Here is a 16,821-nt window from a genome sequence, read left to right on the forward strand (position 1 = left end):
ATCAGCCTTTCCAACTTGAAGGATCATATGGTCCAGAAAGCAATTGAGCATCTGGAGAAATTGCAGTGTCCACCAAAGACATGTTTAGTTCAAGGAGGCAGCCTGGGCTGGAATTACAGGGTTGCTAAATATGGGAACACATGAGGCCATACACAGGAGAGGGGAGTACGTGTGTGTGTGTGTGTGTGTGTGTGTGTGTGTGTGTGTGTGTGTGTGTTTTCCCTACATAAGCACTAACAGGAATCCACATCACATAAACATGGAGTACTAAACCTAGAAGGGATTTTAGGGATCTCTTTACCCTAACCCTGGTGCCTGTTCCCCCACCTGACTCCAACATTTTCCAATAACCCCCTCCTGAGCTCTCAGCTGATTTGGGGCTGTCAGCCCCCTCTGGGCCCGCCCTCTCCCACCAGGTTCTCCATCATGGAGCTCCTGGGGCTTCTCCCCTGTCTGGCTGCTCCTTTGTTCTCTAGGCAGATTTTCTACCCTTTTTGTGGGTGTTTATTGGGATCAGCTTCATTTCCCCTTCAACTTCTCTCTTCCTAGGAAAACCCATCCACACCCACACCTTCTCATACCATCACGGTGCTGCGACCCACCCGCTAACACCTCCCACCCAGACTTCCTTCAGAGCTCTGGAGCTTTGTACCCAAAAGCTTAGGTCATGTTTTGTGGTGTCTCAAAGGTGTTTCAAATTTAGTGTACCCCAAAGGAACTTAGGACCACCCTGAATCTCCCTCTTCCATCATTAAACACAGCACCTGGTGTCCACGATTTGCCCCATGAGCAGACTCTTGAGGCAAGGAATAAGCAAGATATTCGAGAATGGTCTTCACACACCTATTCCCCAATCCCCGTGTCTGTCATCCTGTTGGACTGGCTTCCTCAGGAGGCCATGTATCTGCCTCCTTTCCCCACCTCCACCCCACTGCCCGAACCCAAGCACTGCCTTCCTGGATGTGAGGTGTTCCCCGAACCCCTCAGAGCTCACATCTTGGTTTGTAATGCTGAAGGCTGCAGAAGAGAATAAACAGTCTCAGCGTGAAGAGGCTGGCACAGTGTACCCCACGAGGAAGGGGTCAGTGCCTGGCCATGACACCATGTGGCTGTCACTATTCGGGTGTGGTGGCCTGATGTTTGCACCTCCCCAAGCCAGGCCCCAACTTTCATGTCCTGGCTTGTGTGTCCCTCCATGTTTTCTGTCCCTGGCTAGGCCCCAGCACTCCCAGCAGCCTCACCTCCTTTGACCTGTGAAAGGACAAAGCCATCGCAGCAGGAATCTTGGTCACAGGCAAGGAGACAGAAGAGGTGCACGTCCGTGAGTTTGGCTCCTGAGGCCGAGAACACCACAGGGCTGTACAGTCCGGAGAGCGTGTTCTGAAAGCCAGTGGGTTCAAAGCTTTTCTGGCCCACTGTGGAGGACTCTTGGCCTGGGCAAGGGCAGAACAGAGATAAAAGACCTCAGAAACTGCAGAGAGGAGCAGAGCACTGATCTCAGATGCCAGCTTGTGAGCCGGCTCTGGGCATGCAGGGGACAGCGGGTGGGCCAGGCGAGACGCTGTCTGTGCCATGAAACTGCTGGAGTTGACTGTGAATGAAGAGGGTACAGTCAGGTGAGGCCGCGGCCCACAGCCAGCAGACCTGGTGAACGCCCCGCAGCCTGGGAGGATCTGAAGGGAACATTGCTTTTATTATTCCCAGGAACATCTGTGAACAGGCACTGCGGCTCTGTCTGCGGCTCTGTCTGCCGCTCCCCCATGCCACTGCCTGGTGTTGTTAAGCATCAGCAGAGGAGTGTGGCCCACACGCAGCCGCACACACACAGGATGGGGCACAGGGCCATCGCCTTGCCTCATAGTGGCCTCAGGACTCTGCCTTCAAGGAACAAATGCAACCTCTTCCCTTTGCTCTGTGACCAGCCCTTGCCTCCCCAACTCAGCTTCCTTGCCCCTCCCTGACCCCTGCCCTTCAGCTGCTTCACCTTCTCACATTGTCTGCAGCATCTTAGGAATTCAACACATCCTTGTTAAAACTATGTTGGCATTTAAAGTAAAATGTCAATTATGTTTTTAAACCGGTCCTCTGGTGAAGAGTGGCAGGGTTTGGGTTTTGCCTGCTGCTAACCAGCTCTCCCATGAGCCCTGTCAATTTTAGGGTTTAGAGCACCATTTTGCCGATGTGAAGTTTTTCAGGGGCTTCTACATATAGCAGTGCAGTCAAAATGCCTGTCCTGTCCTGTATCCCATTTTACATTTACATGTAAGACAGCCTTTACATGTGAGCTGTTTCGCCAGGGCCTTCAGCTGGTGTGTGGCAAAAGGGACACCAGAACGAAGGTTCCTCCCCTCCCGGACCTCCCGTCAGTCAGCCCAGGGGCATAGGCTCATGCTGCTGGTGCCTGGAAGCGGCTGGGAGCTCACGGTGAAATCCCACGGCCCTGAGGTCAGACGCCAGCAGCACCCAGCCAAGCAAGCTCCTAATTGCTTGGAGACTCAGCTTCCCTGCCTGAGCAAGGGGAATGATCATGTTAACCCTTGTGGATGTTGAGCGGATACAAAGATAAAGCCCAGAGAAAATCCCTGAGCAATGAGCTGCACCTGGCTCCTGCCCGGCAGGTCTTTCTGAGCTGCCCACTCCAGAGTTGCCTCCTTCCAAGGGTAGGCGCGCTCAACCCCTCCGCTGGAGGCCTTCCAACCGTGCCAGGCAAAGCCACTCCCTGAGGCCCAGCTTACCTAGGGTCTACACTGGGCTGTCACTGCTGGAATTCACCCTCCCTCCACCTTCCTCACATTCCATTGGCTGCTCTGTGAAAGGCTCCATCATTTAAGCTACATGGGGTAGTGTCTGCCAGCCTGCAGGTCCCAGAGAAATCCTGAGTCACCAGTCAGAAGTGACAACTCAAATGTCTATTTCACCTAATCGGAGTCATTGTAATAGTCACATTCCAAGTGCTCAGTGGTCACGTGGAACCACTGACTACCATTCAGAGAGTGCAGTTGGCCTGGAGTCGAAGTCCATGTCTCAGCTGACTTTGGCATCCTCCACGCAGGGCAGGTGGCACGGAGGACCTCCTACCCTAAGATCCTGGTGTGGTGAGCTCCTTCCCAGGCTGCAGGTCTCCGTTCCAACACCTCCTCTTCTGAGGTCCCTTCCTTGACCACCCTCGAGCAGCTCATCCCCACCTTTACCCCACCGTCCCATTTTTCTCTAAGCAGTGTCCTTTGAAATGGTCTTGTTGCTGAATTCACTCCTTGGTCAATCAGCAATTCTGTTTTGTCCATGGTGCCTCCTTGGTACTTAGCATACAGTAGACACCCAGTAGTGAGGTAAGGACGGGTCAGTGCTGAGACGCCCCGCACTGTGTCAAGTCCTAGATGATGGAGCATGTCAGGGAGGTCTTTTGTTGAAGAGTTTGTTTTGTTTTTTGGTATTGAGGATTGAACCCAGGGGTGCTGAAACACCGAGCCAAATTTCTAGCCCTTTTTATTTTTTTTAATTTACTTAGGGCCTTGCTGAGTTGCTGAGGCTGGTTCTGAACTTGGAATTGTCCTCTCCCACCTCCTGAGTTGCTGGATTACAGGTGTGACCACAGCACCAGGGACAGAGGTCTTGCAGATTCCACAGAGGTTCTGCCTGGTGCAGTGGGCAGCAAGGTACTTCCTCCTCCTGGACCTCCCCTCTGAGACCAGGCAGGGCTAGACAACCTCTGAGGACACTCCTATGGTTCTGAAAGGTCACCTGGCTCCTCCTCTAGCCTCCAGGCCCACAGACATCAAGGAGGTGTATACAGCGGAGGGCACTGGAGGGCAGGTCAGGCTATGGGTCTGTGTCTCTTTCTTTGGTCCCATCTTCCAGGTCACATAGGGTGAAGATGTGACTGGACATGATTAACTGCCTTCCAGGTACCAAGGACTGTTCAGAAATTGCCCTTTTTCCTGCTCAGTGGTGACTTATTGTTCCCATTCTACAGAAAACAGATTGAGCTTCAAGTGATGTTAAGGAGTTTCTCCTGATGAGAGGCAGAGATGGAAGGTGGAGGGAGCCATGGCCAAACGGACTAGGTGCAGACGCCCTTCTCCTTCTGCACAACTGCTGCTTTAAACAAAAAAGCAAAGCAAAACAAAAAAAGCCAACCAAATTCTGCCCTTGATTTAGTTTGGCAACAAGGAGGGCCTCCCAGTGTTCCCTTGTAATCTGCCTCCAAAGTGTAGACTTTCAGGAGATGAGGGCAGAAAGAACAAAATAACAAACACTTGAGAAATACAGTTGCATTTTTTAAAAATGCGATAAAAGGTTAATTATGGTTTTAAAGAACATTTTTAGTAGCGGTTACCTGTTTACTTTGGTATTTATTTTTAGAAAATAATTCTATGCTTTGTTATTTTAAAAGAAAAAAAATGGATGGTAAGAATAATTAGAATCAACACTGAGGCAGAAATCCTAGTGACTCTGGCCATGGATCAGAAAAACCAGACTCTGTCAGATTCTGGTCCCCCAGGGAAACTGTCTGCTAAGTCAGAACAGAGGCACTGAGAGAAAGGAAGACCAGAGAGGGGGAATGGCAATGGTCATCTCTGCCGTGGCTGAAGGCTGCTCTGTGGGTCAGTGGAGGCTCAGGGCCTGACCCCGCATGGTCTTCACCTGCTGCCAGCTATACCCAAGCTGGCAAGCCTGAACAAGCCTGCAGCTGCTGGGAGCCCTGGGACACTTGCCCTGAGCTGCAGACCCCAGAGAAGGACAGCCGTCCATTTCCAGCCCAAGTCCCGGTACCAGCCAGTGTTGGCTGCCTTCTGGTCCACAGCCAGCCTTGGGACATCAGGAAACTTCTCAGCAAGAACAAAAATGGGTCACACTTTTAAAATATTTGCCATGTGCCAAGCACTGCTCTTTTTATTTAATGTAATTAATTTATTTATTTCTGGTAGTGGGCCTCCCACATACCAAGCAAGAATTGAGCTATACCCCAGCCCTTTTTATTTTGAGACAGGGCCTCCCTAGGTACCCAGGCTGGCCTGCTGGAGAAGCCCACATGATGGGAGTGTGCTTCCTTTACTGGCTCAGAGCCTGTACCCAGGCAATACTCATGCATTCTGCAAATGCAGATGGTCCCTGATCCAGGGCACAGAGAGGAAGCCCATTCAGGTCTGGCCTGGCTGGGAGGAAAAGGTGCGGCAGTGTCCAGGGAGGGTGGAGAGGAGCAGCTGTGGGAGCCAGAAGGCCCAGGAGCAGCCGCTCAGGGAGCTGAGCCCACCCTGCCAGGGCTGCTCACAGCACGGGCAGCGTCCAGGGCTGGCGCCAGGGCTGGCATCAAGGCACACAGGCTGGAATCGCTGGGTTCAGCCAGGACCCCCCATGTCTGTGCTGCAGTTTAGTTCCTACCTAGAGAATCAGACTTGCAACCCCTGCGGATTGGGACAAAGATTGATTGAATCTAATGACACAAATTAACATGAAGTGCACAACCCTGGTGGCCACTGGAGGGAGAACTGCCTGTTCACAGCAGGCAGCTGGGACAAGTGCGCCGCAGGACAGAAGGGAGAGAAGCGGGACTCAGTGCCTGGAGTCAGGGAGGAGATCATCTGCTCCCTGCTAAATGCACCCTGCTGGGACTCTGGCCAGAGTGGGGGAATGGCAATGGTGGTCTCTGCCATGGCTGAAGGCTGCTCTGTGGGTCAGTGGAGGCTCAGCGCCTGACCCAACATGGTCTTTACCTGCAGCCAGCTGTACCCAAGCTGGCAAGCCTGAACAAGCCTGCAGCTGCTGGGAGCCCTGGGACACCTGCCCTGAGCTCCAAACCTGACCAAGGAGACTGAGGGCCCCGGCCATCGGCTTCATCAACCTACCTTTTTTCAAATACACAGCCAGAGAATCTTGATTGCTGCTGCTCCTTACTTTCACTTGGCACCTGAGGCTTCCAATGCTGGCTTCCTTTGAGTTCCCCAAAGCATCCTGCTCCTAGAGATGGAGAGAGGCGGAGTGTCATCCCGTGGTACTTACCCATCCAATTCAAAACTCATTTATCACACCCTAACTGTGGCCAAGCACCAGGGCCTCAGAGATAAATACACCTGGCCCTTAGTTTTCTTGGTCTATTAGAGCAGACAGACAGGTAATCAGGAAATTCCAGCTCAGAATGTAGCCACAAAGAGACAGGTAACTAGAGAAGACATAATAACAGAGGAGAGAATGATACATTGTATTAGAAGCAGGACAAGGAAAGTTTCCCAGAAGTGATCTGGGTGAGGTTCTGGTGTCTGAGTAGGAGCTGGCCGAGGGAAAACGAGGGGAATTTGAAGCAGAATAAATGGCAGACATGGAGACCTGGAATTCCACAGGTGTTTTGAGAACTAGTCCAGTGAAGGGTAGTGATGAGAGGGTTACAGAGGCAGGAGCCAGTTCAGGGGAGGCCTTCAGGCACACAGCTTCTAACCAGGGAAGAAAAGGTGTGGCAGTATCCCGGGAAAGTTTTGAAAGCTTGGAAATGCTAAGGTCGGGTTTCAGAGGTCTGGCCATTCTTGGTTGTCTCCGATCTCTCTTCTGGCCTGTTCTGAGCAGTTCTGCCATGTGGGTGGTGTGGGGGTGTGGGTGCAGTGGGATAAATTTGACTACATCCATTTGTGCTTTATTATCAGTGTTTCCCCTCCCCCTCCCTGCTGCCAGGCTCTGAGTTCCCTGTGGGAACTGTTGGTCCTGGGCTAAGGTGCAGGGACCCATTGGCAACAGCTCTCCTTGCTCTTCAGTAAGCCTCGTGTCACCTAGGGGATAATAGCCAGGGCGGACAGGAGGGGCCTTGGAGAACACAGAGGGAAGGATTGCCACAGGCCTGAGAGGCACTTAAGTGGAGGAACCCAGAGGAGTAGGAGTCCTTCCCTGGTAGTAGCAGAGGCCATGCCTTAGTGGGGCAGGGGACAGCAAGATGCTCCAAGGAGAACAAACCCCATATACCGGGGCTCCTGCCTTGGCAGAGGCCCCTCCACACCCCAAGCCTGAACTAGAAGTGGCAGAGCCTGAGATTTAAGGCAGCTCCCAGGATTGTGGGCTTCCACATTCAGGGTGGACTAATCAGCCATGGCCAACATCCAAGCCCCCACATGCCTTAGGAGCACACGAGGAAACAGGGCCCTGCAGAGGAGCCTCATTAAGGTCAGCATGAACTTCCTGCTGACCTGATAGGGGCAATAACATTAACAGCAATGGTGACAATCACAATAATGGTCCCCAAGTGCTTCCTCTGCAGCAGAAACCTTCCACGTGAGACCTAGTTTAGTCCTCACAATGGTCCTATCACAGGGACACTACCATCCAAGATTCTATGAGGAACCTGAGCTACCAAGGGACTAAGTAGCAGCAAGCAATAAATGGAGCTGGGATTTAAACCTAAGTCTCTCCCTGTCTCCTCTCTTTGTCTCATACTTGAAGACCCCTGCTCAAGGCCCTAAAACCCAGGGGCCAGCTCCATGCTCCTTCCAGGATGAAACCTATACATATATTCTCACATTCTAACACAGGGGCACAGGGCAGGCAATGCATCAGTGTTGGTGATGTTGCAAAACTGCCCCTACATGTCCTGAACTAGGGGCATGTGAAATCGAGAATGTACATCCAGCGTGGGTTGGTATGCTGCCCCTCAAAAGAGGAAGATTAATTTTTTAAATGCAGAAAGATAAATCTAGTGAGAAAATCAAAGTAAAAAAATTACAAAATATGAGCATATAAATGAATAAAAACATTCTTTAAAATATGTAGACATTTTCTGGAAGAATTTGTAAGAAACTGGAAAGCAAAATAGATTCACATGGGCTTACAAGAGAGGAAATTAGGGCAGGGGTCTATCTTTTTACTGGATACCTTTCTATCCTAATTTGAGGGTACTATGTAACATTTCTAATTTTCTACCAGATTTGATTTAAATAAATAGAATTTCATGTGGTTCTAGTGAATATTTAGCTTCTTAAACTTTCAAACTGTAATCATGTTTACTTCTGCAGTGGGAAGGACTGCTGGCATCCAGGGTCTCGGGGCTTTGCACGATGACCCAGGGCATCCACCTGGTGGGCAGCAGGGAGTATATGCCCCCGGCGGGGGCATCTTCTGACCCTTGAGGAAATGACATTGCTCCTTACACCTCTTCACCCTAAGTCAGCCTTGGGCCTACGCTTCAATTTCCCACAATCAGGGCTTTAGGAACAGAAGCAACACGGGAGCAGCTGCCAACACTCCCTTCCCATCCCCTGAGGGCCCTCAAGACTGACATCAGCACGTGTGACCCAGGACAGACAAGGAGCGTCACCACCCTGCAGCTGTCATTCCTCACCTGACCAGAAGTTGTGCAGGCAAAGTTGTCACTTGTCCAACCATAGAAATCACAGGAGACCTCTGAGCCCACTGTGAGTACTGCGAGGAAGCTGCAGGCCAGGTCCTCCGCACAGTCTGCAAGTACACAGCCAGTCACCGCCCGCTCTCAGGAGATGTCGAGCCGGATAGACTCGTCCCCTCCCCTGCCACATGTGCCCAAAGACACACAGCACCCCCCAGCACACTTCCCAAATACGCAGACAGCACACCATACCACAGTGCGCACCCAAACACGTACCCTCATGCCCAAGTGCACACCGCAAGAGGCATTTGCTGCAGACGCAGCACTCAGGTGCCTGCTGGTGCTCCCTGGGAGACCAAGTCACCAACCCTGCCCATAACCAGGTAAGTTCAGGTCCTCAACCCAGGTCACAAAGCTGCCAGGCGTAGAGCCAGACTTCATATCCCAGTACTCGACTGCACATGTCTACAGGAAGCTCCTGACACTCCAGTTGCCATTCCCCCTTGAGGACCTGTGCCCAGGTGTCCACTGAGGTCACAGCCAAGTCCAGGGCTATGCTCTGAGGGCTGGTGGCTCTCAGGGGATTTGATGGTGCAGTGTGGCTACCTGCTCTCAGCAAGTGCCCTTCCTGTCACAGGAGGCCCTGTGACTGATGAGTACAGGGACAACTGGCTGCTTTTGTTCACCTTGTGTCACAGGTATGAAGGATGCTGCCCAGCACACAGAAGGCTCTGAAGTTTGTTAAGTTAGTGGATAAATGGAGTTAAAATTGTTCTTTAAACTTGAGCCATGTTCAACTGTGTAAAATGCATGAATAATGATAGCAACTAATGGTTTATCAGGGATAAGAGGCTTTAGAGAAAAAAAATTAGTTAACTGTCAAAAAAGCAACTTACAAATGATTGTGTCATCACCAGGCACTTTCCGCGTATTGTCCACACGGGTGCCAGCATTGGTAAGAGCTAATTGTGGAGATGCGGGACAAAGGCCAATGCTCAGCAGGGCACATAGCTGGCGGTGGTTGGCGGCATTCCAGGGACCCTGCATCCATGCCCTGCTCCTCCCACCATGCTGTCCTCCTGCTGTCTCGAGGCAAGGCACAGCACTATCTGGAGTCTGGGGTGCTATTCTACTCACCCGCAGGACAGCTCACAAGCTCTGGCCCCACTGCCAAGCCTCGGGCGTGAAGGTGGGTTTCCTGGGCTTTCTGTCCAGCCCAGGGTGGTAGAGCTACCTTGTCCTCATGAACCAGGCTCTAAGAAGCACAAGGTGTCTTTATACCCACAGGCCGCCTGGCCCACTCAGAACCCAAAGACAGCACCTCACCCTGGCCCACCTGCCCCTGGCCTAGCTCTTTCAACTGAGTGACCTTGATCCTCACTGCACACAGTTTCTGGCCTCAGGCCCAGAACAAGGTGGCTCAAGACAGCAGGAAGAATCTAGTCGGTACTAGAACCATCAGCACTCTGCTGTGGCAGTTGAGCAGGATGTCACCTGCTGTCTTGCCAGGCTACCCCTCCTACTCCCTATCAGGCTACAGCTCTCCAGGGTCCTTGGCCTTCTTCCCAGCTCCGGTTCTTGCACCAACACTAGCCTCCACGCAGCACAGCACTGTCACCATGCCTGCTTCCTTCCTCTTGGATGGCCCTTTGACCTTCCATAGAATCTTCTTGATGCTTGGTATGGGGTCCACCCATCCCCCTCCCACATTCATACGTTGACGTTCCGACCCTAGAATGTGACTATATTTAGGGATAAGTTCCTCAAGAGGTAATTAAGTGTAAAATGAGATCATTAGGGTGGCCTAATTCAATATGACCAGTGTCCTTACAAGGAAAGGACACTGGGACCCAGACCCAGGCAGAGGGGAAGCCATGTAAAGACACGGACAGGATAAGGGCCAAGGAGAAACCGAGAGCAAGACATACCCTTGCTCTCAGTTCTCGTTTCCACGACTGTGAGAAAATCAGTCTGGTCATTTCAGGGCTCCAGTCTGTGGTGCCTCACTATGGCAGCCAGGAAGACTACGCCAGCCTGGGCACCTGGACCCCACCCGTCTTGGGCTGCCTGCTCTCTTGGGTCTGGTGGAACACTGTCTTCTAGACCTTCCTGACACCGTGGTCCTGCTCAGATTGGGGCCTGCTCGTGTCGGCACGTTCCAGCACCTGAGCCTGGCTGGCGGAATAGACCATCTCCTGCACTGACAGGCGGACCCTTCCCCTCTGCCTGCCTTGACGTACACGATTCCGCATCCTCTCTCCTCCCAGCCACTGCTTTGCTGCTCATTCTAGCTGTGTCACAGCGTGTGGGCACTGCCATGTGCACGATGCCCCTGCTCAGGACAAGACTGCTTGGCCAGCCAGCTCCTGCAGTCAGTGCCAGCGCCTGCCGTCTACTGCTTTCCTCTTGGCTCTGCCCTCCCGTCCCTACAAGCACCACAACCAGCATGTGGTGTCCCTCCAGGCCCTATAAACACCACTCATTCCACAAACATTTTTTTCAGCTTCTATTTCATGCTTTGTGCTGTGTCTGTGATACCAACAGTAGATTGTGCTTATCATATCAGAGCAAATATCCTAAACAGAGTCCTATCAGGGAGTTAAGTATTCAACAACTAAACTAGGTGCGATCCCAGAAGAGGGAAAGGCCGTGGCTGATGGCAGGCTTTCACCTCCATCAGCCCAGACTGGGATGCAGGTTCTGTCACTTGCTAACTCTGTATGACAAACAAATCACTTCTGCTCCCAGTGCCTGTTTTTCTCCTCTCTTTCTAGGGATGTAATGGTTCCTTTATGGGTGAGAACAGGATTAGGAGGTCATCCTTGGAAACATGCAAGCTCAATAAACTATAACTGGTGTTACTAACTCTCTAACTCTCCAGAGACAGATACATGTCCCAACCTGGACAAGTAGCTCTACAATTAACAAAGTTCACTTATTTCTCTTCCCTAAGTTAAGAATAACTCTTGGCAGTCAGTAGATAATTCTAGTTAGTAGAGGCCAGTTGGTTCTTAATGTTTTTGGTCAGTTGTATGTTCTCATTCTAGTACTGCTTTGCTCTGGTTTGTCTTGCCAACATCAGCAGAGCATATTGCCACACCATTTACCCCGTGCCTCTCTCCCCGTCTCCCCTTACCTGCCAAGCACTGCATCAGTGAGGGTTCAGAACCAGGAACTTTGGACTTGACCATCACAGGAGCATTGGTATTAAAGATCACCTTCGAACCTGGAGCCTTCTCAAATTTCCGAATCACTGAAAATAAAGTAGACTTATGAACTCTACCCCTGTAGGGTGTGGGGGATCTGCACACGAGTGTTTAGGCCAGAAAGTCAAGTCACACTAGCCAACGAGGGCATTGAAGAAGTCACTGTCCATCTACACCCCTTGTCACACAATGTCGCAAGCAGAGCGATTTTGTTATTAGGTAGCTCCAGCATGCTGCCTTCTACCTAATTCTGAGAGTTGTAGCTTATGTCTCTCTTTATCTATCTCATTATCAGGAATTAAGGAGAAATTTCATATCATGTTAGACCTTTCAACTCACTTTTTTGCTGTTAGTGATTTTTTCTATCTAAACTTATATTTCCCTGCCCTGTCTTTGAGGACTAATTATATCATTATTTTATTGAAAACTTTCTTTTTACTAAACAACTTCAATTCTTTTTGAAATGAGGTAAGTTATTTTTGAAAAGACAAACCAGACATGTGCATAATGGGTTCATGTAAATTTGGAGATGCCATGTGACTTAGTCATTTTTAAGGCAGTACTAGTTTAACTGGTATATTCGCATCTGTTTGTCTAGTGACCAACAGCATACTTGACGTCCATTTGGCAGGAATGACACAGCCACATGCTTGTGGAATGAGTCAAGCAAGGAAGAAGAAATATCATTTTTTAAGGCTATATGTCTTGGAACACATTCCTCATCAAACAAAAAAAGCAAGCAGGGTAACTCTCAAGGAATAAGATTCATCTTGAGCCACAAATGCCCAAGTGTGTCAATATTTTGCAGGCACCTATCAAAAAGCAAGACCTACTTGTAAGTCCCAAAGCACATGCGTCTCAGTTCTTTGCAGACATAATCATAACATGTGTGTAAGCATCGTTATCATTCACACCATTGCCATGTAAATGAGACTGATGTCTTGATGGGTCTGTACCAAGTCAATGCATGCAAGAGTGTTTGATGAAGAAGTAGAAAATCCAGTTAGGAGATACCTCTAGCCCATCCAAAGAAACCTTCCTTCAGCTTGGACGGGTTAGGAGAAGAGAGCATTACTATAGAAGTGACATGCTTAAGCCTTCAAAAATTCTGATCTAGGAGCGTGTTCTCAGTTTACAAAGAGGGCCTTCCACACCATCACCCAGGTGCTGCTCCGCCTCTGCGCTGCCCTTCTCAGCTCCTCCTCTTTTTCATTTTTACATTCTTTGGTCCCTGAAATGGAGCAAATGCCATGCTACACTCAGCACAGTGTCCCTAAGTCTAGGTTGGTGCAGACCTGGTTCTCAGACAGTCCAGGAAATGAAACAAAGTTTGACAGCTCCTTACATTTCGATTCTGCTAAGATGCAGCCAATTTAGGCCTAGAGGCTGTCCCTAGAGGAAAGGGACATGAGGAGGGAGAGCTTCACGGGACACATTAACTCAGTGCTCAGTGAGGAAGCTCATGGCCAAACTGCAGAAGAAAGCCATGAACCAAGGGGCCAGTGGGACCCTGAGTGAGCTGCAGGGTCACACGTTCTGCTGCCGGGCTTTCCCAGGTGTCCGAGTTCAACTTAGCAGATAGTGACAAATGTCTTGGAGACAGCATGGGGTCAGCTCTGAAGCACAGCACATGTGATTCTCACATAGCAAAGCAGGTCTACTTATGCGCCTGTCTTCTTCAGGACATGGAGAATGTTCTGGTCATATTTTAGTCATTAGCACAGTGACAGAGTCACTGGTTTCATGTTTATGGAATGGGTGGATGCACGCATGGATGGCTTCATGCAGAGAGGAAAGGCTGAGAGCATGATCTCAACACCAGGAAGCCAGAGGAGAAACTTGGTGGTACAATTCCTCCATTTGGGCATAGGAAGTGGGACAGAAAATCTTTAGCATGAGTCAACAACGAACTGATTAGGAAACTGGATCCAAAGTTAAACTGTGAAGATAAACCTCAAATATTTCCCTCCCATGGGTCCTGGGACCTGCTCCTCACCAGCTGTGTCCAGATCATATCCCAACCTCTGACAGACCCAGTTTCCTGCTGGTGAGAAGTAAAACAGCACAGAAGACTGGTCAATAGTCACAACTCGGTCAATACCAGGTCCCTCTGATCCCTGCAAAGACACCCTGCCCAAGTGTCAGGGCTTGTGAAACTGGCCACAGGAATACAAGGGGTGGGACATTCTCCTTCCCTGGAGGCCTTTAGACACAGTCAGAAGCAGCCCAGATAACTAGACAATCCGTTCCTTCTGTCACCCAGTGCCCACTGCTTGGGAATGGAACAAGGTGAGATTTGTTCCAGCTCCAAAGGAGCACACCTACTGCCCACAAGGCTGGAGTCCAGAGAAGAGGCTGCGATACTGCATGTTTCCCTCACCCCGAGAGCCACACAGAAGGACCTTAAGGGACACGGCATAAGTGAACTGCCTGTTAAATGACCATGCTGGAAGCAGCACAGCAAAATGGTTGAACTGGCAGCAGGGACAGAGGTCGGTAGCTGACCTTCAAGTCCTCTGAGTTTCCTGAAGACTTCAGACCTCAAGTGTGACAGTGCAGTTCCCCCCCAACACACACACAAAAAGTGTTCCTCTCAGGCAAGTTAGACTCTGAGAAGACACAGGATGGCAGTGGCATGGGCCAGCTTATTAACATGAAGTCCCCAGGAAGGGAAGCTTAGCTCAGAGCTCAGAGCCGAAGAGGAGCAGAGGCTGCTGGGAGCCAGCACCCCAGGAGACATCCTCTCAGCTGCGGCAGCACAGCTGTGGCTCGGGGACACTCCGGTGCTGCTGAGGAAAGTGCCCTTGCTGGCCTGAACACTGGCAGAGCAAGCCCTGGACAGCCTACACACTGGCTCAGCTCTGAGGGTTGTCACGGCAAGGAGATGGGAGCGTGGGGCCACAGTCCCAGAGTGGCCAGCAAGCATCCGGCCAGGCAGGCAGAGGACACCTGCTCCATCTGTGCAGCTGCCTAAATGCTCTTTGAGCATCCTCAGCCCGACTGCATAGGGGGCCACCCTGCGCGGGAGGACAGACATGAGAAAACCTCAATACGACTCTGGTTGGCTTTGTCATTCATCCATAGCGACGTGTGATTTGTCAGCTCTTTGGTTGAAAAGGGGAATGATCTGACCTTAGAAAGTAATCACTTCTCCCTTGGATTTTCTCTGATACTTTATCACTAGCCCTACGCCTCCCTAGAGGACAGGAGGCTCTGCACACACTGTGTGTGCGTGCACGGGTGTGAACGTGCGTGTGAACGTGAGGGTGCGTGTGGGTGTTGGAGGAGGAAGCAGATCCGCCTAGGAGAAGGCCAGGCTGGTACAGTGGAAGAAGGGTCCGGGCGTCAGACACACCAGTGCGTCTCTGGACCAGTCGCAGCCTAACTAGGGCCTGGGGACAGGCACTTCAACACTCCTCGCCTCAGTTTCCATGGCTAAAGTATTGGTGACGACACCACCTGCCCCTCAGAATTACCAAGAGGGTAAATGTGATGAGCACAGATCCCTGGTGCCTAGGAGGCCCACCTGCCAGGATCCCCTCCCTCGGGGACATGGAGGAGCAGGCCTGCAGCAAGGGAAGCTAAGCAGCAGGGTTAGGTGGAGGGAGGTGGCTTTGGGAGGGGTCTGAGTCCTAAGGATAGGAAAGGCACCTCCTGGTCAAGTGAGAGAAGCAGGCATCCCTGCCCTGAGCTTCCTGGCCAGCACCTCTGATGGGCCTGTTGGTGCTAATGCACTGAGCACTCCTACCAAGTGGGCCTGCATGGCCCAGCGGCACACACCAGGGCACCATCCAGGGTAGGAGGGTGCCGAAGACCACAGAGCCTGCAGAGGGCACCACTGGGGTGAACCTGGCCCAGCGGCCACACTCCTCCCTCCTGCTGCAGACTCCCATCTCACCTTCTCCTGTGGGGTGTTCTGTGTGTTTACTCAGGCCTTCCCGCTATTATCTCCTTGAGGAACACTACCTGACTCTCGGAAGTGCTCAAGGAGTGTTTGTTGACAGTATAGGATGATACTGACCCTCACAAGGCCTCAGGAAACAGATACAAGGCCAATGGGACACTGAGGATCAGAGAGGTTGAACAAATTGCTCTGGGTCAACCAGCAAGAAAGTTACTCACAAGAATTGGCCCACTTTTTCCACAAAATCTGACTGAGGGAGAAATGCTACCAGACGCAGGGAGGCGACTGCCTACAAGACACAGCGCCTCGGCAAGCAGCCTTGTATGAAAATCCAGCTCTGTAGGTGCTGACGAGTCTGGGGTGAGGTCCCAGGATGCAGAAAGTTACATTTCAGGGGGTTCACAAAGAGAGAGACCAGAACATGAACAGTTTTGGGATCTGGGTGTGGGGCATTTGTCTACCCTACTGTTCTTCCAACTGTTGTGCTGGTTAAAGTTTTCCAATAGAAAGTCAGAGACAAGGGCGTGTCCTGCATCTCTCCCTTCTCCAGTGCCCCGAGACCCCTCTCCAGCCACCGGGCACACAGAGCGGCAGCACCTACCCAGACACTGAGAGTCCGACAGCGGGGCCTCTGTCTCCGACCACGGCAGCCGCCGCCCCTCACTGTCCACACAGAAGGCCTTCCCACTGCCCCTGTCCTGCTGGTTGGCTCGGTACTGGCCGTCCTGGTCACACTGCAGGTCCGCCTCATTCCTCTGACAGTCAGTGACACCTGGAAGGAGCGGTGGGCACAGCGTCAATGGTGGGTGACTGGGCCCTCTCCTGCCACTCCCAGGCCCCAGGCCAGGACCAGATGACCAAGGCATGTGGGTGACTCAGACCTTCAGGCTGCAGGCTCTCCAGTGTCCCACCCTCACCCCAGGATGACCCCAGGTCCCCTCTTCAGATCCCCAGGGACCCCCCATCCCGAGCTCTGCAGACACCCGCACTCCGTCTGCCCCCTCCGGGTCCTGACCACACCCGCCCGCCCCTGCTCCCCTTTGCTCAGGCCCAGCTTTGAGCACGGGCCCTGCTGTCTCTTCCCTGTGCAGCCCCTCGCACTCGCAGCTCCCACGTCAGGCTGTGGCTTCAATACGGTTGGCTCCCCAAACACAGACTGAAGTTGAACCCCAGGGTGAGGAATCGAGAGGGCATCTTAATCTGAGTGTGGTGTTTAGAGGTAGGACCTTGGGAGTGAACAGGATTGAATAAGGTCATTATAGTTAGGCCACTGCTGAAATCCTGGTGGCTTTGCAAGGAGAGGGAGAGAAACCAGAAGAGACATAGTCACACAAGCAACCTGTCTCTCGTCATGTGAGGCAATGCATCACCCTGGGACTTAGCAAGCAAGG

At 51.7% G+C, this 16,821-nt stretch overlaps 1 protein-coding gene across 1 annotated transcript in view; it reads right to left on the reverse strand.

The window, feature by feature from the left end:
• Tg (thyroglobulin) overlaps nt 1–16,821 on the reverse strand; it is a 211,589-nt gene that overhangs the window by 142,835 nt on the left and 51,933 nt on the right. Inside the window, exons 22-26 of the mRNA XM_026407413.2 lie at nt 16,032–16,202; nt 11,457–11,573; nt 8,318–8,433; nt 5,847–5,958; nt 1,242–1,433 (exon numbers count right to left, since the gene is read on the reverse strand). Coding sequence (XP_026263198.2) covers nt 1,242–1,433; nt 5,847–5,958; nt 8,318–8,433; nt 11,457–11,573; nt 16,032–16,202 — 708 coding nt within the window. The remainder of the gene's footprint in view (nt 1–1,241; nt 1,434–5,846; nt 5,959–8,317; nt 8,434–11,456; nt 11,574–16,031; nt 16,203–16,821) is intronic.

Source organism: Urocitellus parryii, chromosome 7 (genome assembly GCF_045843805.1).
Source record: "Urocitellus parryii isolate mUroPar1 chromosome 7, mUroPar1.hap1, whole genome shotgun sequence".
Classification (NCBI taxonomy): Eukaryota; Metazoa; Chordata; class Mammalia; order Rodentia; family Sciuridae; genus Urocitellus; species Urocitellus parryii.